General features: G+C 40.4%; 1 protein-coding gene across 1 annotated transcript in view; it reads left to right on the top strand.

Annotated features, from left to right (window-relative positions):
* Nucleotides 1–25,636, top strand: part of LOC105010087 (serine/threonine-protein kinase 4) — a 74,350-nt gene that overhangs the window by 27,922 nt on the left and 20,792 nt on the right. Inside the window, 5 exon segments of the mRNA XM_013131227.3 lie at nucleotides 14,651–14,779; nucleotides 15,836–15,950; nucleotides 16,164–16,328; nucleotides 17,998–18,165; nucleotides 18,363–18,500. Of these exon segments, the coding sequence (XP_012986681.2) occupies nucleotides 14,651–14,779; nucleotides 15,836–15,950; nucleotides 16,164–16,328; nucleotides 17,998–18,165; nucleotides 18,363–18,500 (715 nt within the window).

Raw genomic sequence — 25,636 nt, 5'->3', positions numbered from 1 at the left:
AATTTATTCATTTTTTTGTGTCATTTTGGTTTGAAGCAGTCACGGATGGAAACATCTGTGAAACAGTGTACAAAATTATGTTGCAATGATGTTTCGCTAGTACAGCTCAGCGAGCAAAGAATTTTCACTTTGGCATGTTGTAATACTGACTGCAATAATATGCTGCTCCAAAAAATTAAGGGAACATTTAAATTACACATCGGGTCTCGATCTTTACTGTACATTGTGTAATTCACTGAGAACAAAACGATATAACAACGGTCAATGGAAGCCAAAATCACCAACCGACTGAGGGCTGTATTCAAACTCACACCGAGTTGAAATCTCAGGCTGATCCAACTTACGTAAATTTCATTTGCGGCAAGTCATAATGCTCCAGATGAGATGGTTGATGGTGTCCTGGGGGATCTCCTCCCCGACCTGGATCAGAGCATCAGAGAGCTCCTGGACAGTCTGTGGCGCTACTTGGCAGCGTCGGATGCACCGATACATAACGTCCCAGAGGTTCTCAATTGGATTCAGGTCTGGGGAACGTAAGGGGCAGTCAATGGCATCTATGCCTTCGTCATCAAGGGACTGCCTACACACTCTGGCCACATGAGATTGGGCATTGTCCTGCACCAGGTGGAACCCAAGGCCCACTGCACCAGTTTAAGGTCTGATGATGGTTCAGGGTACCATTGCACGTGAAGGTCTTTGCGACCCTCCAAGAATATGCCTCTGGCAGTGCTCCTCCTGTTACTCCTTGCACAAAGGAGCAGATTCCAGTTATACTGCTGGGTTGATGCCTTTCTGTAGCCCTGCCCAGTTCTTGTTGTGTAATGGCCCGTCTCCTGGTATCTCCTTCATTCTCTTGAGAGCATGGGTGGAGATCCAGTGTGACACAGCAAACCTTCTATCCACTTATGGATGTGCCATCCTGGAGGAGCTGGACTATCTGTGCAACCTGAATGGGCTGCAGGTACCGCATCATGCTACCAGGAGTGAGTAGGACACTAGCAAAATGGAAAACTAGAGAAGAATCAGTCAGGAAGGAAAAGGAGAGAGCAATTGTCTGTGGCCACCACCTGCAAAACCATTCCTGTTTTCAGGGTTGTCTTGCTGTTGCCTCTCCAGTGCACTTTCATTTGCACCAAAACAGGTGACATTGATTCACAATCACTTATACATCCTAACTGGACATATTGATATCCCTAAAGTTTAATTGACTTGGTGTTCTACTGTGATGATTACGTTTTCCCTTTTTTTTTCTGATATTGTATTCCGCATTGTTTGAAATGTTCCAGAAAATATACATTTTTCAATACACCAACACACGGGTCACAGAGTCACGCTTATTGGGTCACGCTTATTCATCTCCTTCTTGATATTGTTCTTTTCTTGGACGATCATTATTTGAACCGAGAGGATAGTTTATATCAATTATTTGGAGAGGATATTTTATATCAATAATGATGATTGTTAAATTTTTTATTGCAGATAGTCAAATAGTCAATATTACACTTAATTAATTAACACTTAATTCTTCTGCACAAACCGTTATTAGAGACCAACATTCTATGAATTTCTGCATTGTAAGTTAAATGATATAGCCCTAATGTACAGTGGGGAGAACAAGTATTTGACACACTGCCGATTTTTCAGGTTTTCCTACTTACAAAGCATGTAGAGGTCTGTAATTTTTATCGTAGGTACACTTCAACTGTGAGAGACGGAGTATTTGATCACCTACCAACCAGTAAGAATTCCGGCTCTCACAGACCTGTTAGTTTTTCTTTAAGGAGCCTTCCTATTTTCCACTCATTACCTGTGTTAACTGCACCTGTTTGAACTCATTACCTGTATAAAAGACACCTGTCCACACGCTCAATCAAACAGACTCCAACCACTCGGTTGGAGGAAGAAGAAGGATGAGTACAACCCCAAGAACACCATCCCAACCGTGAAGCATGGAGGTGGAAACATTCTTTGGGGATGCTTTTCTGCAAAGGATACAGGACGACTGCAACGTATTGAGGTGAGGATGGATGGGGCCATGTATCACGAGATCTTGGCCAACAACGTCCTTCCCTCAGTAAGAGCATTGAAGATGGGTCGTGGCTGGGTCTTCCAGCATGACAACGATCCGAAACACACAGCTAAGGAGTGACTCCGTAAGAAGCATCTCAAGGTCCTGGAGTGGCCTAGCCAGTCTCCAGACCTGAACCCAATAGAAAATCTTTGGAGGGACTATCCTCTCATGACATCCTCACGTGCTGAAAGTCCGTATTGCCCAGCGACAGCCCCGAAACCTGAAGGATCTGGAGAAGGTCTGTATGGAGGAGTGGGCCAAAATCCCTGCTTGCAGTGTGTGCAAACCTGGTCAAGAATTACAGGAAACATAAGATCTCTGTATTTGCAAACAAAAGTTTCTGTACCAAATATTATGTTCTGCTTTTCTGATGTATCAAATACTTATGTCATGCTATAAAATGTGCATTAATTATTTAAAAATCATTCAATGTGATTTTCTGGATTTTTGTTTTAGATTCCGTCACTCACAGTTGAAGAGTACCTATGATAAAAATACAGACATCTACATGCTTTGTAAGTGGGAAAACCTGCAAAATCGGCATTGTATCAAATACTTGTACTCCCCACTGTATATTGTAGCAACATTTTCACAAATTAGGCATCTGTTTCTTTCAATAACAAATTTAAAGTAACACAACATTGTACAGTATAACACAGTAGATGACTTTAGTATTTAACTAAAATATAAATGTTTGCTCTTGATTGTTACCTTACCATTATGTTTCATAAATAAATAATCTTCTCTATGCACTCACTTAATGTTCACTATTCCAACCTAACTCTCATCAAACAGCTGCTCATCATACATCCTTAAAATTGTGGAACGTAGTGACAACCATTATAATACAATATGATTTTATCTCTAAATGACAAAATAATTTTAAACCGTAGTTCTATTTTAAACACAAATGTTGATCAGGGTTTTCTGCCTGTTTTGTTAGCCTGGTGCCACTTCCAGTAATACACCATAGGTAGCTACAACAAATCTCGCTGGTAAACACCACGTTCACGTTTACCTTTTCTAATATAACTGTCAGGTCCTGGCTGGGGTCCCCTAGGCATCTCCATGCGCCTTGGGACCACAGTCAAGGCTCTGTTCTCCTGTGTTAAGTATCCCCAATTGGAGGCAGCTGTCTCTCACCGCCTCTGATTGGGGACCCTATTTCAGCTGCCTGTGTTTTCCTTAGTTTGTGGTTCATTGTTTTATGTTTAGTTTGATACTTCAGTTCACGGTTGTAACTTTCCTCAGTTTCCTTGTTTTACAGGGGAGAAGGAGGACTGACCTTACTCCCCCGGCAAAATAATATAGCAACCTAAAATCTTGGGGCTAAGATTGTGGCCTTATTCCCAGACAGGGCCCAAGAGGCAGAAGTCACTCCACCCACTTTGCCAAGTATCAACCAGATTGAGACTAACCAACCACAACCACCCTGAGTCAAATGTACTAGCTATGATTCAAATGTACTAGCCATGATTCAAATGTACCGCTGGAAATAAGGCACAAGTATAGCCTGTTTTTTTTCCTGATTTGTCACAGCGATTTACTATGATGCCGATAAAGTTATATCTTGTGCGTTTACAGCTGTGTGGAAGGCATACCTTGTCTGATTTAATCAGATTCTGGGATTGATGATTTGAAAAACGAGCAAATGGATTGATACGCTCTTCCCAAGAAATGTGTTGTCAAAATACTCCTAATGTATAAGATCGCTATTGATGATGGTTGTGTTTTGACGTGGTATGTTCAAACAAAGCACAAGTAGATGGGCTAATTAGCTATTTGGGACAATAGAGCTGCATAGTTGTCTCATTTACGAGAGCCATTTTTTCTAGATTTGTGTCGGAAGTTTTTCAGACATGAACTGTAATTAACTGAAATTTGTAATTGTCAAATGCTTCCTTCCCGAGGTTATGTGGTACATTTTCCTGACAGAAACTCCCCACACCTACTGAGGTCTAAAGACAATGTCTGACTCAGCGTGTATTGGAGGGGAATGTGTGGTGAGTGGTGACATATGAAGTCTGGTCCATGTATAAACAGAATCAGAAAAATAAAACTTTTTGGAAAACAACTAAAACATCTTACATAGGCACTGAAACAATTGTAATATTACCAGCAGTAGAACTTGTTTGATGGACAGTGTCATGTTATTTTCAGAGTAACTAGCATTGTGGAATGAGTGGTGATGTATGTCTTGTTTTGCTCCATGTATAAACAGTTCGTTAGTTATCTATTACAATGTTTTCATGAACTGACAGTTTAACATAGAACGATTGACTAAGAAAAACAAATGGTAATTTTTTTCAGGTTGGTTGTATGAAGGAATGTGAACCTTTATACTGAGCCTGGGAACATTGTACTTTACCAAGTTCAAGTTCAAAGGTTTATTTGTCATTTGCAATAACAAGTTACGGCAATGAAATGCTTGGTTTTCAAATGCCCGACAGTGTGGTTAAAAGTTGAAAAGTAACAGTAATTATAATTTAAAAAAAAGATAACACAATCAATCAGTAATAACACTATACAAAAACACACATCAATAAAAACTATACAACCGTACTGCAATGTAAAAGTGACAGGTGTGCATGATATAAGTGACAGATGTGCATGATATAAAGTGAGAGGTGTTTGTTTTGGACTGAATACTCCTGTACCTTCTGCCTGACGGCAGCTTGGTAAACAGTCTGTGAGATGGGTGGCTGGGATCTGTGATGATCCGTTTGCTCCTCCTCCTACACCTCTCTGTGTAGAGATCTTGCAGGGATGGCAGGTCAGACCTTGTGATGCTCTCTGCTGTTTTAATGACCCTCTGAAGTGCTTTGTTGAGGGCGGTGCAGCTGCCATACCAGGCGGTGACACAGCCTGTCAGGATACTCTCGATAGTGCATCTGTAGAAGTTGGTGAGTATTCTGGAATCCATGCCAAATCTCCTTAATCGGCATAGGAAGAAGAGTGTTTCCTGGCCTCCTTCACCACAACATTAGAGTGATGAGACCAGGTCAAGTCATCACTGATGTTGACCCTGAGGAACCTGATGTTGTGCACTCTCTCTACTGCAGAGTATGGGGGCATGGTCTCCCCTCCGCTGCTCCCTGTGATCATTCATCATCTCCTTTGTTTTGCTGATATTGAGCTGGAGGTTGTTATCCTGACACCACGAAGTCAGTGTCTTTGCCTCGTCTCTATAGGCTGACTCGTCATTGTCAAATATCAAGCCTATGATGGTGGTGTCGTCAGCAGGCTTAACGATGGTGTTGGAAACATGTGTTGCCAGGCAGTTGTGGGTGAAGAGAGAGCACAGGAGCGGGCTCAACACACAGCCCTGGGGGGAACCAGTACTTAGAGTCAGTCAGGAGGAGGTGGCGTTGCCCATCCGCACCACCTGGGGTCTGCCCGTCAGGAAGTTCATCTGCACATAGTGGGGTCGAGACCCAGATCCCTGAGCTTAACCGCCAGCTTGTGGGGCACAATGGTGTTGAAGGCTGAGCTATAGTCAAAGAACAGCATTCTCACATACACTATTTCACAAAAATGAGTACACCCCTCACATTTTTGCAAATATTTGATTATATATTTTCATGTGACAACACTGAAGATATGACACTTTGCTACAATGTAAATTAGTGAGTGTACAGCTTGTATAACAGTGCAAATTTGCTGTCCCCTCAAAATAACTCAACACACAGCCATCAATGTCCAAACCACTGGCAACAGAAGTGAGTACACCCCAAAGTGAAAATGTCCAAATTGGGCCCAATTAGCCATTTTCATGTGACTCGTTAGTGGTACTCGTTGTCTCAGGTGGGAATGGGGAGCAGGTGTGTTAAATTTGGTGTTATCGCTCTCAGACTCCCTCATACTGGTCAACAATGGCACCTCATGGCAAATAACTTTCTGTGGATCTGAAAAAAAGAATTGTTGCTCTACATAAAGATGGCCTAGGCTATAAGAAGATTGCCAAGACCCTGAAACTGAGCTGCCGCATGGTGGCCAAGACCCTACAGCGGTTTACCAGGACAGGTTCCACTCAGAACAGGCTTTACCGTGGTCTACCAAAGAAGTTGAGTGCACGTGCTCAGTGTCATATCCAGAGGTTGTCTTTGGGAAATAGACGTATGAGTGGTGCCAGCATTGCTGCAGAGGTTGAAGGGGTGGGGGGTCAACCTGTCAGTGCTCAGACTATACACCGCACACTGCATCAAATTGGTCTGCATGGCTGTCGTCCCAGAAGGAAGCCTCTTCTAAAGATTATGCACAAGAAAGCCCGCAAACAGTTTGCTGAAGACAAGCAGACCATGGACATGGATTACTGGAACCATGTCCTGTGGTCTGATGAGACAAAGAAACTTATTTGGATCAGATGGTGTCAAGCGTGTGTGGTGGCAGGTGAGGAGTACAAAGACAAGTGTCTCTTGCTTACAGTCAAGCATGGTGGTGCATTAGTGGCTGCATTAGTGGTGCCGGCACTGGGGAGCTACAGTTCATTGAGGGAACCGTGAACGCCACCATGTACTGTGACATACTGAAGCAGAGCATGATCCCCTCTCTTTGGAGACTGGGCCGCAGGGCAGTATTCCAACATGATAATGACCCCAAACACACCTCCAAGATGACCACTGCCTTGCTAAAGAAGCTGAGAGTATACCCCAGACCTACACCACATTGAGCATCTGTGGGGCAACCTCAAACGGAAGGTGGAGGATTGCAAGGTCTCTAACATCCACCTGCTTTGTGATGTCATAATGGAGGAGTGGAAGAGGACTCCAGTGGCTACCTGGGAAGATCTGGTGAACTCCATGCCCAAGAAGGTTAAGGCAGTGCTGGAAAATAATGGTGGCCACACAAAATATTGGCACTTTGGGCCCAATTTGGACATTTTCACTTAGGTGTGTACTCACTTTTGTGAGATACTGTATGTGTACCTTTTGTCCAGATGAGATGGTCAGAGTGATGGTGTCCTCTGTGGATCTGTTTTGTCTTTAAGCAAACTGTAGCGTGGCAAGTGTTGCAGCCATGGAGTCTGTGAGGTGTGTTTTAATTAGCCGCTCAAAGCACTTCATGAAGATTGGTGTGAGTGCTACAGGGTGGTAGTCATTCATGCCGAGGACTTTTTGCTTTTTTGGCACAGGAACAGTGTGACTTTTTGAAGCAGGTGGGGACCACTAGGTTGAAGATATCAGTAAATACTTAAGCCAGTTGGTCAGCACAGACCTTGAAAACACAGCCTGGTCCAGGAGCCTTGTGGGTGTTAATCCTTTTTAGGGCTTTACAGACATCTGACCTGGTCATTTGGAAAGGGCAGTCGTCCTGGTCCATTTGAGTATCCATGCCAGGGCTGATGTTCTCAAAGCAAGCATAGAAAGTTTCTCTCCAAGTTCCTCTGGGAGAGAAGCTGGCACTTCCCCCACACTACTTGTATTGCCTTTATAGTCAGTGATGGTTCTCAGACCACTCCACATGTTCCTGGTATTGGAGCCCTCGTAGAGAGATTGTACTTTGTCTCTGTATTGACTTTTTGCAGTTTTTATTTCCTTCCTGAGATCATACCGGAATTTCTTATAATTGTCCATGCTGCCGGAGTTGATGGTTGAATTCCGTACCTTTAGCATGGCACACATACCACTGTTGACCCACTGTTTTTGATTAGAAAAAGATTTTGTAGTTGTACGTTGTACAACTTCGTCAATACTTTTGCTAATAAAACCGGTCACTGACTCTGTGTATTCATTGATATTAACTCCAGACACCTCTCAGAACATTTCCCAGTCTGTGGTGATGAAACTGTAACATAAGTTGGCGTCCGATTTGTCCGTCCATGGTTGAATGGATCTCGTCACTGGCTTCTCTTGTTTTAGCCTCTGCCTGTAAGCAGGACGGGGTAGGGCCTTAAATCCGTGAGGAAATTTTAGAGTAGACATTGTCCAGGGTGTTTTTCCCGCGTGTTGGAAGTTCATGCGTTTTTTGTACTTCAGTAGGACTTTCTTCAGATTGGCGCTGTTAAAATCGCCAGCAACAATGAAGGCAGCCTCCGGATGTAAACACTCAAGCTTATCGATAACTCTAAAAAGTTAATTGAGCGCAGCCCCAGGGTTGGCTTGGGGGAGGGGGTGTAAACAAATGTTAAAATGACTGATATAAACTCCCAGGGTAGATAGTAAGGGCGACATTTAATCGTAAGATGCTCCAGATCAGGAGAGCATCCAGAAGAGATACAGTCCACATCCAGACACCAAAGATCGTTTACTATGAACCATCAATCAATCAATCAAAATGTATTTATAAAGCGCTTTTTACAACAGCAGTTGTCACAAAGTGCTTTACAGAGACACCCGGCCTTAAACCCCAAGGAGCAAACAACAGTAGTGTTGAATTTCAGTGGCTAGGAAAAACTCCCTAAGAAGGTCGAATTTTAGGAAGAAACCTAGAGAGGACCCAGGCTCAGAGGGGTGACCAGTCCTCTTCTGGCTGTGCCGGGTGAGATATTAAGAGTCCAATTGGAATAATAAATACATTTCTCTTGGCTAAATCCAGAGTATATTTGATTTTAGACTAGGTCAGAAGTATGACCAGGTGGACAAGGACAGGAACAGCAACGGTCCCCCCAAACCAGGTAATCCGCAGGTGTGGACCAGGACCTCATCTCCTTCTAAAATTTAAAATTGGAGGAAACTGAGAAAAGTTAGTAGTACATCCCTCATGTCCCCCAGCACAATAATATAGCAGCGTAACACCTTGGAAACTGAGACGGGGAGGCCCCGGACAGGGCCCAACAGGCAGGAAATCAATCCAACCACATTGCCAGGCATCAACCAAAGGGACACCCACCAACCGCAACCCCCCTGAATGAGGGCCGAGTATTGCTAGCAGCGTACAGCCCAACTGCACAAGTGCGCAATAGAGAGTCAACAACAAGCCAGTGACTCTTCCCCCGAAGGGCATTGGAGGGAGGGCATCCCAGTGGCGACAAGAGCCCACCTGGCAAGACAGCAAGGGTGGACAGTATCAAGCCTACTGGTCACCTTCACGCCCCCCGGCCAGGCTACACCTAATTATAAACCGTGCTGTAGAGATGAGTTTTTAGTAGACACTTGAAAGTTTGCACTGAGTTTGCATTTCTAACCTTAATTGGCAGATCATTCCACAGGAGTGGAGCTCTATGAGAAAAGGCCCTGCCGCCAACTGTTTGTTTAGAAATTCTAGGTACAATTAAAAGGCCTGCGTCTTGCGATCTAAGGTTACGTGTAGGTATGTATGGCCGGATCATTTCAGCAAGGTAAGTAGGAGCAAGTCCATGTATTGATTTATAGGTTAAGAGTAAAACCTTAAAATCAGCCCTAACCCTAACAGGCAGCCAATGTAAGGATGCCAGGACAGGAGTAATGTGTTCAAATTTTTGTGTTCTAGTTAGGATTCTAGCAGCCGTGTGCAGCACTAATTGAAGTTTATTTATTAATTTGTCTGGATAACCAGAGAGAAGAGCATTGCAGTAATCTAATCTAGAAGTAACGAAAGCATGGATTAATGTTTCGAAGATGAAAATAAGCAACTCTTGAGACATATTTTATATGTTCTTCAAAGGAGAGGTCAGGGTCAAGGGTAACGCCAAGGTTTTTTACAGTTTTTTGGGATACGACCATGCAGCCGTCGAGGTTCACAGTGAGATCTGCTAACAACGCTCTTTGTTTTTTGGGTCCTAAAAGGAGCATTTCTGTTTTATTTGAGTTTAAGAGCAAGAAATTCTCTGTCATCCACTTCCTAATATCTGAAACGCATGCTTCCAAAATAGCTAATTTAGGGGCTTCTCCATGCTTCATTGAAATATATAACTGTGTGTCATCAGCATAACAGTGAAAGTTAATATTATGATTTCGGATTACATCGCCCAGAGGGAGCATGTATAGTGAGAAAAGTAATGGGCCCAGAACCGAGCCTTGAGGAACTCCAAAGCATACCTTTGACTTGTCAGAGGATATGCCATCCACACTAACGTACTGATATCTTTCAGATAAATAAGATTTAAACCAGGCTAGAACATGTCCACGTAGCCCAATATTGGTTTCCAGTCTCTCTAAGAGAAGGGAGTGATCAATAGTGTCAAAAGCAGCACTAAGATCAAGAAGCAACAGGACGGATGCGGAACCTTTGTCTGAGGCCATTAGAAGGTCATTTGTTACCTTCACGAGTGCAGTCTCAGTACTATGATGGGATCTAAAACCAGACTGGAATATTTCATAAATGTTTTTTGTCTTTAGGAAGGCATTCAGTTGTTGGGAAACATATTTTTCTAAGATTTTTGAGAGGAACGGGAGGTTCGATATTGGTCTATAATTGTTTAATATGTCGGGATCTAGATTAGATTTTTTTAGAAGAGGCTAAATTTCAGCAATTTTTAGTGAGTTTGGTACGCATCCGGAGGAAAGGGAGCAATTTATTATGTTCAGCATTGGCTGACCTAGCACAGGAAATAACTCCTTAAGTAATTTTGTAGGAATCGGGTCTAGCTGAGAGTTTGTGGGTTTAGAACTCATTACAAATTTTGTAAATGTGTCGAGCGATACGGTATCAAAAAACTCAAGTGTCCCCATTGACACCTGATCAGGGAGGCTCCGGAAATTTTCCGGACAACCGAGATTTTTAGGACCATAACTATTTAGGGATTCAGTTATTTGTTTTCTAATGGAGACGATCTTTTCATCAAAGTAGTTCATGTATTCATTACAACTAAAGTGAAGACCCACTTCACTTGCTAAGCTTTGCTTTTTTGTTAACTTTGCAACTGTATCAAAGAGAAATTTTGGATTGTTTTTGTTCGCCTCAATCAGGTTGGAGAAATAAGCTGATCGAGCAGACGTGAGTGATTTTCGGTATTGTACTGTACTGTCTATCCAGGCTAGTCTAAATACTTCCAACTTTGTGGAGCGCCACTTTCGCTCCAATTTTCTGGAGGCTTGCTTAAGTGCTCTAGTATTGTCGGTGTACCAAGGAGCAAGTTTCTTGTTGCGTATTTCTTTAGTTTTTAGTGGTGCAACTATGTCTAATGTATTTCGCAGTATTGAGTTTAGATCCTCGATTTGATCGTTTACAGATTTATTTACTCTGTCATTTATGAGCGAACTAGTAAGAATATCAAGGAATTTATTTGTAATCCGAGAATTTATAGTACGGCTTTTGAAACTCATTGTTTGGGGGGCAAGTGGATTTCTTGTTTTAACGGTAAATGTAATAAGACAGTGATCCGATAATCCAGGATTTTGGGGGTAAATTATTAGATCTACAATATCTATTTCTCGTGACAGGACTAAATCTAAGGTATGATTGTGGCAATGTGTTGGACCTGAGACATGTTGGATGAAACCCATTGAGTCGATTATGGTTTGAAAGGCTTTTTGAAGAGGATCATTGGGGTTTTCCATATGGATATTGAAATCGCCAAAAATTAGAATACTATCTGCCATGACTACAAGGTTAGACAAGAATTCTGGAAACTCATTGAGGAACAATGTGTATGGCCCGGGGGGCCTATAAATAGTAGCTATGTAAAATGATTTATCGGCCTGGTTAACTTTCATGAGTAAAACTTCGAAAGAATGAAACTCTGTGATATGTTTGAGAGTAAGTTTATATTTACTGTCATAAATATTAGCGACACCCCCTCCTTTTCGGGATGCACGAGGGATATGATCACTAGTATAGCCAGGAGGAGAGGCCTCATTTAAGGCAGTGAATTCATTAGGCTTTAGCCACGTTTCACATAAACCAATAGCATCTAGTTTATGATCAGAGATTAATTCATTTACCGCAACTGCCTTTGAAGTAAGAGATCTAATATTTAGGAGTCCCATTTTGAGATGCGAAGTGATACAATTATTTTTATTTTTGACCGAGGTGGAGGAAGGCTTTATCTTAATAAGGTTGTTTTTGTTAGCACTACCTTGTTTAACTTTTCTCAGCCTGGAACGAGTCACAGTGGCAATAGGTAAAGCTGTACTAACTACTCTGGCTATGCTATTGACAGACTCCACTATGCTAGCAGGCTGGCTAACAGCCTGCAGCCTGACCTGCACCCTATCTCATGTTAAAGCTATAGGAGTGAGACTCCTGTCAATGTTCCTAGACAAAAGAAGAGCACCACTCCAGCTAGGATGGAGTCCGTCGCTCCTCAGCAGATCAGGCCTGGCCCTATTTCTGGGAGAGTCCCAAAAAGAAGGCCAGTTATCTACAAACTCTACCTCCTGCGACGGGCAGAACTCCGTTTTCAGCCAGCGATTGAGTTGCGCAAGTCTGCTGTAGAGCTCGTCACCACCCCTAGCTGGGAGGGGGCCAGAGACAATTACTCGATGCCGACACATCTTTCTAGCTAATTTACACGCTGATGCTATGTTCTGCTTCGTAACCTCTGACTGTTTCATCCTAACATCGTTGGTGCCAACGTGGATAACAATATCTCTGTACTCTCTATACTTGCCAGTTTTAGACTTCGCTAGCACCAACCCCAGATTTGCGGCTACGTCGGTGGCTCTGCCCCCCGGTAAACAGTGTACGATCGCCGGCTGATTCTTTTGTCTAATACTGCGGGTAATGGAATCGCCAATGACTAAAGTATTCAGATTTTCAAGGCCACCGGTAGAAAATGCCTGCCGACCATTCCCCTCCGAAGACGGCTCGGGCCTTGACTCCGACTCCAGTGGGGAAAACCTGTTCAAAGTCTCAGTTGGTTTTAGCAACGATTCAGGTTTAACTGGTCGACGGCATTTCTTCCCAGTGACCAAGAGAAAGTTATTGCCCGGCTGCAGGAGCTGTGCCGGGGGGCTAACAAAACTATCGTTTCTACCTGGTGGCACTGACGCAGATTTTTCTATTTCTACACTAGCATAATCCTTGCCTGGCATTTGCGTCAGAAGCCGAGCCTCTAACTCTGCTATCTTTAACTTAAGACGAACATTCTCCTCCGTGTTGTTGCTACAACAATTACAGTGAAAAGGCATTGTAATGATACTTAGCCTCGGGTGTTCAGGGGTGAGTAGTTCTGTTAATTATGTCCAAAAAGAGTCCCGGTGTAGAGAAGTTGGGTAAGAGGTCAACAGATAAATATTGCGTTGGTAAAACTCTAAAATAGAATTTTGACCAATTAGTTTATATCGAGTAAATTCGAAAAAGTTTGGCAGGTAGCCAGGTAGGTAACAGCAGGCAGGGTACAGCACGTCAACAATCAGACACCACCCCCCTACTTTTACTGGACTCTGCTGTTCGATCCTACCGATGAATGGATAGCCCTTTTGGTCGCATCTGGCCGAATCTTGTATTGAGGGCTCCAGCCATGCTTCAGTGAAAACCAATACGTTACAGTTCTTAATGTCCCGCTGGAAAGCTAGCCTGCTCCTAAGTTCGTCCAGCTTGCTGTTTAGTGACTGGATGTTTGCTAAGAGAATACTTGGGAGAGGAGCACGGTTTCCCCGCAGCCGCAGGGACGACCAGGGTCATTTATGAGCGTATTAATAGTTAAATAGAGTGGCTGTTTGCAAAGACGTTGTGGTCAGGATGATGGGCGGGCATTTCTGCAACTTTCAATCAGATTTTCGGTAAGAGGCAAGACATTGTTTTAAGGAGCAGTGAGTCATTAAGGACCAGTAACACTGGGGATATGTTAGTAGCGAAACATAATTGCACAATTTCATGTTAACAATGGATGTAGTTGCAGTATATAAGTTAGTTGTATTGTTACGGAATTCCTGAGAAGCATGGTTGAAATAACCAAGCATTTTATACATAGAATAATCGATTATGGAAATAATCAATTGCTACAGCCTGTGATGGTAATTTCTAAAGTCCAAATAGTTCTATGAAAATGGTAGGTAAGTCAGGAGAAATCAATTGCGCAATAAACGGTTTAATATACTTGCAAGGAGAGAATACGCAGGTTACAAAGGAACAGTGAATAGTCTCTAAAGCACATTCAATACATTTAATACTTATAGAGAAACGGGTGGGGTTAGGAACCCACATGGTCGCACCATAAAACCACATATGTTCCTTATCCTTCCTACCCCCTGTTGTGTATCTTCTCCTATCCTGTCCTAAAACCCATTGATCTGCATCTACCCCCATCCTGCTGGAGCTTCATGTTTACCTCAACACCTCATACTTACTTTCCCACAGCACAACCAACATTCCTTTTCTCATCTAAACAGTTGCTCAGTCGTTTAATTAATCGTTAGAATACATTATTAAAGAAATTTCCACAACAAGCCCTACTGTATTTCTCCTTCATTAAAGGCCTGTATTTTCACAATACTTTAGTGCCGTTGCAATGTGCATCATTATTCTATTTGTACCTCTATGCATTGTGATTTGATTTGTTTATTTTGCAGTATGATAACATAGAACCATAGTAACAACACGTCCTCCTATGTCATTGATTAGTTGGTCTAGGTCAGAAATGTAAATAGTTTAAAAAAATCCTAATTAACAACCCCTCAATCAGACAACTTGGCACGTCGGCCCCATGACCAGACATGCTTTGGAGAACATATCTTTAATATGATTAGTAACAAAAAGTGCTTGTCATATTCTATGCAGGTCATATGGAAGTGTCTTCAAGGCCAATTACAAAGAGACCGGGGAGATTGTGGCCATCAAACAGGTTCCAGTGGAGACCGACCTGCAGGAGATCATTAAAGAGATCTCCATCATGCAGCAGTGTAACAGGTGAGGCCTTTACGTCTTCTCCACAGGTTTGTGCTGTGTTGTATGAGCAACTTGCTTTGTTAGGATTGATAACATTATTTATCACCTGAAGAAGAGAGAACACATGGCTTTGTGTTCTAAACATATGGTTAATCTTGTATAAAGTATAATAGGTTTAATTTATTAATTATTTTTATTTCTTCTATTATTTTTTCTGGAATAAAAATAAATAAATGATGAATCGTCATCATTGTGGTATCAAAGAAATCTAGGAATCTATTGTGATATAATTTTTTGGCCATATCATCCATCCCTAACCACTATCCCTACATCTTTCCACTGTAGGGGTAGTTGTGTCTTTCAGAGCTCTAGATATGATTGACCTTGGCACCATTAATCCATTGTTAGCCACTGAACAATGAGGAAGTAATTTTTGTCCTATCTTTATTTTTTTGGGGGACTTTTTTTTGCATTGCCTTGTGATGTGATTTCCTGTTTGTTGATGTAACTATATGCAAAACGATATCCACATATTTGATATAATTTTTTACCTTTTTGTCTGACTTCTGTAGAATGCTATTTGGTCTTATTGCAAATAACAGAGTTCAGTTTTTTATAATTTTTCCGAAATTCTTCAGATATTTTCCGACATAACATTAATCTCACTTTACAATAATTAATTTTTATTTCAGTGTTTTAAAATATTACACATAACGTGCCATTTGTAATTTGCTAAAATTAGATTTGTCAGGGGTCTGAAGACACTATCTAAATCTCGAACATCATCAGTTGTAAATTGACCTTACTTGGAGTGACCGGAGTGATGTATTTGTCATTATTTATTTAAACAATTGATACTGCTCACATAATAAAAAAAGTATTAAAGCTTCATATAATACCAGCTGTTGCTACAAATGTCATCAATGTCTTTACCAAGTTATTATAATGTTTTATTTTTCAATATGACAATGATCCTTGCAAAAGACTGTTCTATTTATAAAATGTAATAACAATCCATACAATATCTAACCTTTCCTGTGTTCTGATTTAAGTAGACTAACCCATTTGTGTCCTTAGTCCCCATGTTGTGAGGTACTATGGTAGTTACTTTAAGAACAGCGACCTATGGATCGTCATGGAGTACTGTGGAGCTGGCTCTGTCTCTGACATCATTCGCTTGCGCAACAAAACGGTAACATGCTAAACCTGAAATATCCCCCAGCATGAATAAGAATGTTTATATTACCTGAACAAGCAATGTGTAATAACACCTTTCAAACCCACATTTTTTTACTAGATATGTTGATATGTTCATAATAATTTGGTTATTGTTGAAGGGATTTTGTTATTTTTGTAAAAAAAAAAAATGTGTGGTTATTTTGTGTGCTTACCTTTTCTCACGTAGCTAACAGAGGATGAGATCGCCACCATAGTGCAGTCCACACTGAAGGGTTTGGAGTACCTGCACTTTATGAGGAAAATCCACAGAGACATCAAGGCAGGGAACATCCTCCTCAATGCAGAGGGCCAGGCCAAGCTGGCTGACTTTGGGGTTGCGGGACAGCTGACGGTAAGAGAACTCTGCTCGCTGACAGCTTGTGAAGATCATTAGCTGCGTTTATACAGGCTGCCCAAGTAGGTGTGTCTTATCAGATTTGTCTTTTATAGAAGTCAGATCACTTCTGTAAAAGGCTTTGTTGTTTTAAATTAAAATGTGTGTATCTAAGGACACTGGTAGCGCAATAGATTGAGGGTGGTTTAGTGATTACTACTACCAATCCAGTAACAGTTGGATTGCCAACTTCCCCACATAAGGTTTGGGTTTTAATGTAAGTTGTACAGTCTTTATTTAAGAAAAGTGATCATATGAAGCCATTTATTATCACAGTTGTTTAGTTGTTTGGCTCCTTTTAAAATCATAATAATAATAGCAGAAATCACCCAAATGGCTCTGATCAAAAGTTTACATACTCTTGAATGTTTGACCTTGTTACAGACACGCAAGGTGACACACACAGGTGAAAATGGCAATTAAAGGTGAATTTCCCACACCTAATTGCAATTAGTGTCTGTGTATGAATAGTCAATGAGTTTGTTAGCTCTCACGTGGATGCACTGAGCAGGCTAGATACTGAGCCATGGGGAGCAGAAAAGAACTGTAAAAAGACCTGCGTAATAAGGGATTGGAACTTTATAAAGATGGAAAAGGATATAAAAAGATATCCAAAGCCTTGCTAGTCAGTACTGTTCAATCACTTATTCGGAAGTGGAAAATTCGGGGATCTCTTGATACCAAGTCAAGGTCAGATAGACCAAGAAAGATTTTAGCCAAAACAGAAGATTTGTTCAGGATACAAAAAAAAACTGCACAGGTAACCTCAGGACAAATACAGGCTGCTCTGTGGTTGTTTCAAGGAGCACAATATAATGATACTTGAACAAAAATGAGCTGCATGGTGGAGTTGCGAGAAAGAAGCCTTTACTGCGCCAATGCCACAAAAACGCCCAGTTACAATATGCCCGACAACACCTTTACACGCCTCACATCTTCTGGCACACTATAATTTGGAGTGACGAGACCAAAATAGAGCTTTAAGGTCACAACCATAATACTTGGGGTGAACAAGTATTTGATACACTGCCGATTTTGCAGGTTTTCCCACTTACAAGTCTGTAATTTTTATTACAGGTACTCTTCAACTGTGAGTAACGGAATCTAAAACAAAAATCCAGAAAATCACATTGTATGATTTTTAAGTAATTCAATTGCATTTTATTGCATGACATACGTTTTTGATACATCAGAAAAGTAGAACTTAATATTTGGTACAGAAACCTTTGTTTGCAATTACAGAGATCATACATTTCCTGTAGTTCTTGACCAGGTTTGCACACACTGCAGCAGGGATTTTGGCCCACTCCTCCATACAGACCTTCTCCAGATCCTTCAGGTTTCGGGGCTGTCGCTGGGCAATACGGACTTTCAGCTCCCTCCAAAGATTTTCTATTGGGTTCAGGTCTGGAGACTGGCTAGGCCACTCCAGGACCTTGAGATGCTTCTTACAGAGCTACTCCTTAGTTGCTCTGGCTGTGTTTTTCGGGTCGTTGTCATGCTGGAAGACCCAGCTACGACCCATCTTCAATGCTCTTACTGAGGGAAAATTCTAAACAAAGAGTGGAAATTTGATTGATCATGAGATTATGTGCAATTTACATGTCACACCTCATCTGTTCCTAAGGACACCATGGCCAAGCGGAATACAGTAATCGGTACTCCGTTCTGGATGGCACCTGAGGTGATTCAGGAGATTGGCTATAACTGTGTGGCTGACATCTGGTCCCTAGGCATCACAGCCATTGAGATGGCGGAGGGGAAGCCTCCTTATGCAGACATCCACCCAATGAGGGTGAGCCTATTGTTCACTTTTACATCCAGTTTTGTTATCGATTGAACGTGTCAAAGACTTCTTAGGGTTGACTCCTCTGTAACCAATCTGAGTATAGTAACAAAAACTGAGAACTTACCATGGGGGGCTTTGTGTTGTTGATACTGCACTAGTGCAGGATTTTTGTGTGTCCTTTTTATAACATTGCTTTGTTATAGGCCATATTTATGATTCCTACAAACCCGCCACCGACGTTCCGAAACCCAGGTATGTGGTCTGAGCAGTTCCAAGACTTTGTCTCCCAGTGCCTGGTGAAGAACCCAGAGAACAGAGCCACTGCCACACAGCTTCTACAGGTACAACATTAGAACACATCTCACGACTGCTTCCATATGAATCTGTATCAAGGGCGTTGCCTGCACTTTAAAGTTGTTTTGCGACCACTAGCTTATGCCTACATAAGATTAACCATAATAGAAAGTATATGGTCAATTCCAGGTTTATAAATCTGAGATTTTCACAGCATATCAGAAAGAAATTGCCTCACAGAAATTACTTATCAAGGATACATTTATATTTTAATGTATGAATGTTTGTTGAACCCTAGAAAGCAAGTGTATAAAAAAGTAATGCCACATTGTTTACAGAACAACAAAACTTGTGTTACAGATGTGATGGAAATGGACAGACATTTTGGGGGGTAGAGAAATGTTGACAAATGTCTGAAAATCCTACATTCTTAGGTTAAAATATGAATAGCCCCTTTCAAATGAAGGCTTGGTTGCATACAAAAACAACAATTATGAATATCTTTGTGTTTTCTTTAGAGAGGAAAATCAACCGTTATGGATGTTACGTTGTGCATTTTTTAAAGACTTATTCATCAAATTTCCTTATAATACCTGTTGTCAACTGAACATTTTCTTTACTTTTAAGATGCAAGAAATGTCTAAAATTGTACAAAATGTATTAATTTATTTAAAGGTATTTATTGTAAACTGTTTTTGCATGTTCAGGTTGACCTTACTGCAGAATTGCCCATATCCATTACTAGCAAGTCAGTGCCCTAGCTACGTGTGAATGTTCTTATGTGCAGTTAGCGGAAAAAATTATCTCAACAGTACATCAAGCATGTAAGCGGTTTGATTTGAAAGAGATGCCAATATCCATTTGACTTTAACATTATTTCAACCTGCAACCTGGGGTTTATGGTAACATAATGTCTATCTTTGTGCCTTTGGCTACTTATTTATTGTATTAGACAATAATGGAAAATAAATGAGGCAAGGTTTATGGGTCTTAAGTCTTAAGGCTATATCATTAACTTGATCAGTTTGTGAGTCAGATTTCGGCAAAGATTATTTTAAACAAGTTAGGACATGTCATAAAGAAACAAAAAAAAGTATTAAAGCTGCAAGCAGCATTTAGTAGGTTTCAGCATTAAGCTATTAGTAGCCAGATTGCAGTTTGTCCAGTAGGACACAAGTCCATAGCTGTAAACAATATTACATGTATGATTTTTCCTTTTTACTAATATTCCCATGTGGCCAAATGGAAACATCTTTCATATAAACTGAACTCACAACCCTGATCATGTGTACCAAATGTAATCACACTTAACATCAGTCATTTGATGCTGTAAAAGTAGCGTTTGAAGCTTTTTTCACAAATTCAGAATTGCCAAAAAAACATGACGCCCGACTTAATGGGTCCCAATTGCAAATATGTTCCTTATGTGGAGATGGACTCTTTTCAAGGCTGTATCTCAAACGGGGTGAGCATGATGACCTTGCTAATGTGGAAAACCTCGATAGCGCCCCCGTATGGTTGAATAAAATAATTTGCAGTAATTTTTGTCCTGTCATCTTTGTGAATATATGGACCATATATTGACAAAGATTATAATATCATTAACCTTGTAGTAGTTGTGTGCATAAATGTGCAAATCCCCACCCCTGCATATGTTTATTGGTCAATAGCGGCCTACTGGCCTGGCTTATAGCGTTTGATGGCCTATGTCCATAGATGACAAATATATATTTACATGAAGAATGGTCATTTGGTGCCATAGGAGTAGCATTTTAAGTGTTTTTCACAAAATCCAAAATGGCGGAATATCTATCATGGGGGATTTTATGGGTCCCATTTGCAAAAAAAAATCTTAGTGAGGAGATAGACCTATGTACACATTTTCAAGGCTCTAGCTCTCGTGGGGTGGGCATGGTGAGCTTGCAAATAGTGCGACTTTGGAGGCTTGTGACAGCGCCACCGTGAGGCTGACATGTATGCTACTGCACCAGAAGCTGCGGCCCTTGGCCCTTTACTACCATAAAAAACACCCTTTTTTGCCAGGAGAATAATAATAATAATTAAAGCTGCAAGCAGCATTTTGCAGTTTTTAGTATTGAAGTTACTACTAGCCAGATTGAAAATGTCTTTCAACTTATTTACATAGTTGCAAGCAATATGACATTTATGGCTTTTCCTTTCCTATACTGCCCCCATGTGGCCAACTTGAAACATAATTCACACAGAGTAAAATAACTTCCCTGATCATGTGTACCAAATGTAATCTCACTGAGTGACAAAGCTATAATGTGTTATAGCTATAATACCACCACTGTTTGGCCAAACTGAATGTACTTGCATTTCCTGAAAACTATTGTAATGTAACATTTACCTCCAATGGTATTATAATACAATTACAAGTCTTCCACAGCACAGAGCATATTAATGAATTCAACTATCAGCTTGTTGTAAGATAATGATGGGGTCAGAAGAGATAGTCATCATTTTCAAAAGGTATGTTTAATTCAGTATATTAACACCAATGATTACGCAAACTATTTCTCTTAAAATTATCTAATTTTGATGATCAAAAGACTATTACAGGTGATCAAAAGATTATTACAGGTGGCAGCAATGATACCAAAACCTTTCCAGATTTTTTTTTTTTTTTGGAAAATACCCTCCCTATTCTTACTGTAAAAATATGTTGACTTTCGTAGGGCATGGGCATATAGCCTATGTACCCATGTGTTATTGTTGAATTACAACTCAGATTTTATATTAATTTAACTGTCATATCTACAATTTAATGATACAATTGATAAGTTTAACCCTAAGAAGTGGAACTGTAGAAACAAATGAAAACAGAGACATTTTTATTTAGTAATGCTTGAACATGTAACACCCTCTTTATCAAAGGCACATTTGTAATAGCTAAAGCATTTGTTAAAATGTTCATGTCACCAGAATGATTTAAGTTGAACTTACACTAGCATGGACTGAGACACTTCTAGCAATTATTTTTAAAGAAATAATCATGGCAATGTTGCATTTCACTAAACATTTGCTTATATGCTTATATTTCATTTGTACAACAAGTCGTTGTACAAATGAAAACACAGAATAAACTTGGCTACATGAGCATACATTAGCTACTGAGGCTTGAAAGCATGACACCATCTCCACAAGGTCAAGTTATTATTAGCTAAACCGTATGTCATACATATTTTCCTAATACTACCTAACCAATGTGGTTAGCAATTATCGCTAACGCAAGTGCCGTTAGCTATTTTTAATTGACTCTGCTAGCTAGTTTTTTAATGAAATAATCATGGCAACATTGTATTCCCCTAATTATTTGCCAAAAGTTGCAATTCATTGCACAAATGAAAACTGTAGATTAACATAGTTACTGAGCATTGACTACTGAGCATCTACTGAGGCAGGAAAACATGACACCATATCTAAAAGGCAAAGAATGAATAGCTAAATTGTTTGTTATAATGTTCATGTCATCACAATTATTTTAGATGGAGTAACTAGCTAGCATATTTAAATACAATGTAAAAAAAAAAAACGTATATAGAAAATGTAAATGTACTTGAACTTGAACAACTAGCAAAAATAGAACACTTGATGGCAACTATGTCCAGGAATTATTTTAATGTAACTATTTACTCCTTGGCATTTATTTGTCAGTAGCGCCAACGTGTGGTTAATAGAAATATCTTTGCAGTATTTTTTTCAGTATGGTCCGTGTCAACATATGTACCAAGTAGAATTATTATACCTTTTTCCTTGTAGGAGATGTGTCTATATATGTGCAAAACCACACCCCCTCACATGTTCATTGGTCAATAGCATCCATGTTTTTTGACATAATGGTCTGGCTGATATAACTTTTGAAGACCATGGTCCTTAGATGTCAAATATCAAAGTACATGGAAATCTGACGGTTGGTGCCAGAGGAGTTCATTTTGTTAAACAAATCCAAAATGGCGGAACTGCTGAAACCCTAATGAACCGGAACAAACACAAAAGTGTTTCACCAGTGAAATGCTGAAACCCTAATAATAATGAACCGGAACAAACACAATAGGGTTTCACCAGTGAACTGCTGAAATCCTAAAAATGAAGTACACCTGTTTGCAATTAAAGCATTTCAGATGATTTCAGGTTAAGTACACCTATCTCTGGGAGGTCTCACAGGTGTTTAGTACAATTTTTATCAAAAACTACATCCTGAAGACAAAGGAACATTTAAAGCAAATCCAGAATAAGGTTTTTCAAAAGCCCCAATCCAGGGTAGGATATAAGAATATTGCCAAGGAGCACAGTAAAACCCATTATTAAGAAATGGAGAGAATATGGCACAATTGTGAATCTGTGTAAAACAGGCCCTCTACAAAAAGTGGATATCCAGGCCATGGATGTGCCAGTTTAAATATATAATTGTTTAACAAAATGAGATCCTTAATGTTAAGAACATAAAATGTAGAAGTCCAAGGGGGTGATTGTTTTTGAGAGCCAATGCAAAAAGTACCAATATGGACACACTCATTGAAGGGTATTTCTTTATTTCTACAATTTTCCATATAATAATAGTAAAGACATCAGGGGCTATATTCACAAAACATCTTAAGGCTAAAAGTAGCTCCTACCTTGCTGATTTGGGAGTAACTCTTAAGAAAAATGTGCGTGTCAGTCCTAAATTTAGGACTCCTAAATATTTGGTCTAAGAGTATTTCACAAAGCATTTTAGCTGTAAAACCAGCTCCTAAATCTGGGTAAAGTTAGGAGTAGGCAATCCACTTCATAATCTGGTCAAAGTTTTAGAAACATTTATTGATACTGAGCTTTTAACAAGGTATCTCCTTAATCGCGAGGTTACTATGATCATAGTAGAGCTAGTCAGGGATGCCTTCACTTCACCAACAAACAGAAACAACCCAATAACATCGGACATCAAGGTTGTGACAACTTTATGCTACTTGGCCAAAGGGAAAATGCAGCTTTGCAGCGCAGAAAAACTTCATATGTCTCAGTCATCCTGTCAGTATGATATAACATCAAACTATAAATGCCCTCCCCAGACCCCATATCGTGCTACAAATCATTTGGTTTCCTCATGATGTGTGCCAGCTACAAAGTAACAAAGCCGACTTCAATGCCATAGCTCGACCATCCAGTGTAGTTGTGGGACAGATAATTGCTCAAATTATTGCACCATCAAAAGATTAAAGCGCATTTTTACGAGCTACCAGACAATTAGCTGAACTGACAATTAGCTGAACATATCTTGAGTAGTCAGTATATAATTCTTGGTTTAATGTTGAATCAGTGACACTTAGCCCATATAGGAAAACCAAAAAACATATCAACATACATTTCATATTGTAGATTCTTAAAAATAGCCACTCTTTGCCTTGATGACAGCTTTGAACAGTATTGGCATTCTTTTAATCAGCTTCATGAGATGGTGACCTGGAATACTTTTCGAACAGTCTTAAAGTTTTCCCACATGTGCTGTCCAACTCAGTTGGGTTGAGGTCTGGTGATTATGGAGCAGGACTTGGAATACTTAGTTTTAAATGTGCTTCTCTTGCAGCGCATCTCTGTGAAAGGTTTCTGCTTGTATTGCTCAATGTCCCGCCTGTAGAATTATCAGTTGGTTATATATCACAAATAAATAGCCAATCACTACTGTGTGTCATATTTATGAGAGAGACATGGGAAAGAAGAACACAGAGAGATGCATGGCTGAGACAAGAGGTAGGAATACTGATGTTGCTATAAACATCACAATAATCTAAATTGAAGTTGCAACATTGGCCATTATCTTTTTCTATGATGACAATACCCAGTTATTATTAGTTAATTTTTTTGAGGACTAATGTTACTCTACCGAAAATGCCTGAACTAATGTTTTGGTGTAGCCTAGTAGCAGAAAAACAGTTTAATAAGCAAACATGATAAATCAGCCACATGTGATGTGTGAAGGTCCCTACTTAATGCTCTTTCTTGCAGTAAAAGATAGCTAACACTAACGTTTGAGTTTATATATGCATTGATATTTTTATGTAACAATATTTTTGATGCCAGAATTAATCCAACTAGATAGGTAACAATTAGTATGGCAACGATTATGCTGGTTTTCCCACTTACAAAGTTTGTAGAAGTCTGTAATTTTCATCATAGGTACTCTTCAACTGTGAGTGACGGAATCTAAAAAAGAATTCCAGAAAATGATATTGTATGATTTTTTAGTAATTAATTTGCATTTGTTTGCATGACATAAGTATTTGATACATCAGAAAAGCAGAACTTAATATTTGGTACAGAAACATTTGTTTGCAATTACAAAGATCATACGTTTCCTGTAGTTCTTGACCAGGTTTGCACACACTGCAGCAGGGATTTTGGCTCACTCCTCCATACAGACCTTCTCCAGATCCTTCAATCAATCAATCAAAATTTATTTATAAAGCGCTTTTTACAACAGCAGTTGTCACAAAGTGCTTTACAGAGACACCCGGCCTTAAACCCCAAGGAGCAAACAACAGCAGTGTTGAATTTCAGTGGCTAGGAAAAACTCCCTAAGAAGGTCGAATTTTAGGAAGAAACCTAGAGAGGACCCAGGCTCAGAGGGGTGACCAGTCCTCTTCTGGCTGTGCCGGGTGAGATATTAAGAGTCCAATTGGAATAATAAATAAATTTCTCTTGGCTAAATCCAGAGTATATTCGATTTTAGACTAGGTCAGAAGTATGACCAGGTGGACAAGGACAGGAACAGCAACGGTCCCCCCAAACCAGGTAATCCGCAGGTGTGGACCAGGACCTCTTCTCCTTCTAAAATTTAAAATTGGAGGAAACTGAGAAAAGTTAGTAGTACATCCCTCATGTCCCCCAGCACAATAATATAGCAGCGTAACACCTTGGAAACTGAGACGGGGGGGTCCGGTGACACTGTGGCCCTACCCGGGGGAGGCCCCGGACAGGGCCCAACAGGCAGGAAATCAATCCAACCACATTGCCAGGCATCAACCAAAGGGACACCCACCAACCGCAACCCCCCTGAATGAGGGCCGAGTATTGCTAGCAGCGTACAGCCCAACTGCACAAGTGCGCAATAGAGAGTCAACAACAAGCCAGTGACTCTTCCCCCGAAGGGCATTGGAGGGAGGGCATCCCAGTGGCGACGAGA

Source organism: Esox lucius, chromosome 17, assembly GCF_011004845.1.
Source record: "Esox lucius isolate fEsoLuc1 chromosome 17, fEsoLuc1.pri, whole genome shotgun sequence".
NCBI lineage: Eukaryota > Metazoa > Chordata > Actinopteri > Esociformes > Esocidae > Esox > Esox lucius.
Note: the sequence above shows the minus strand (reverse complement) of the source record. Positions and strands in the feature narration are given on the sequence as shown.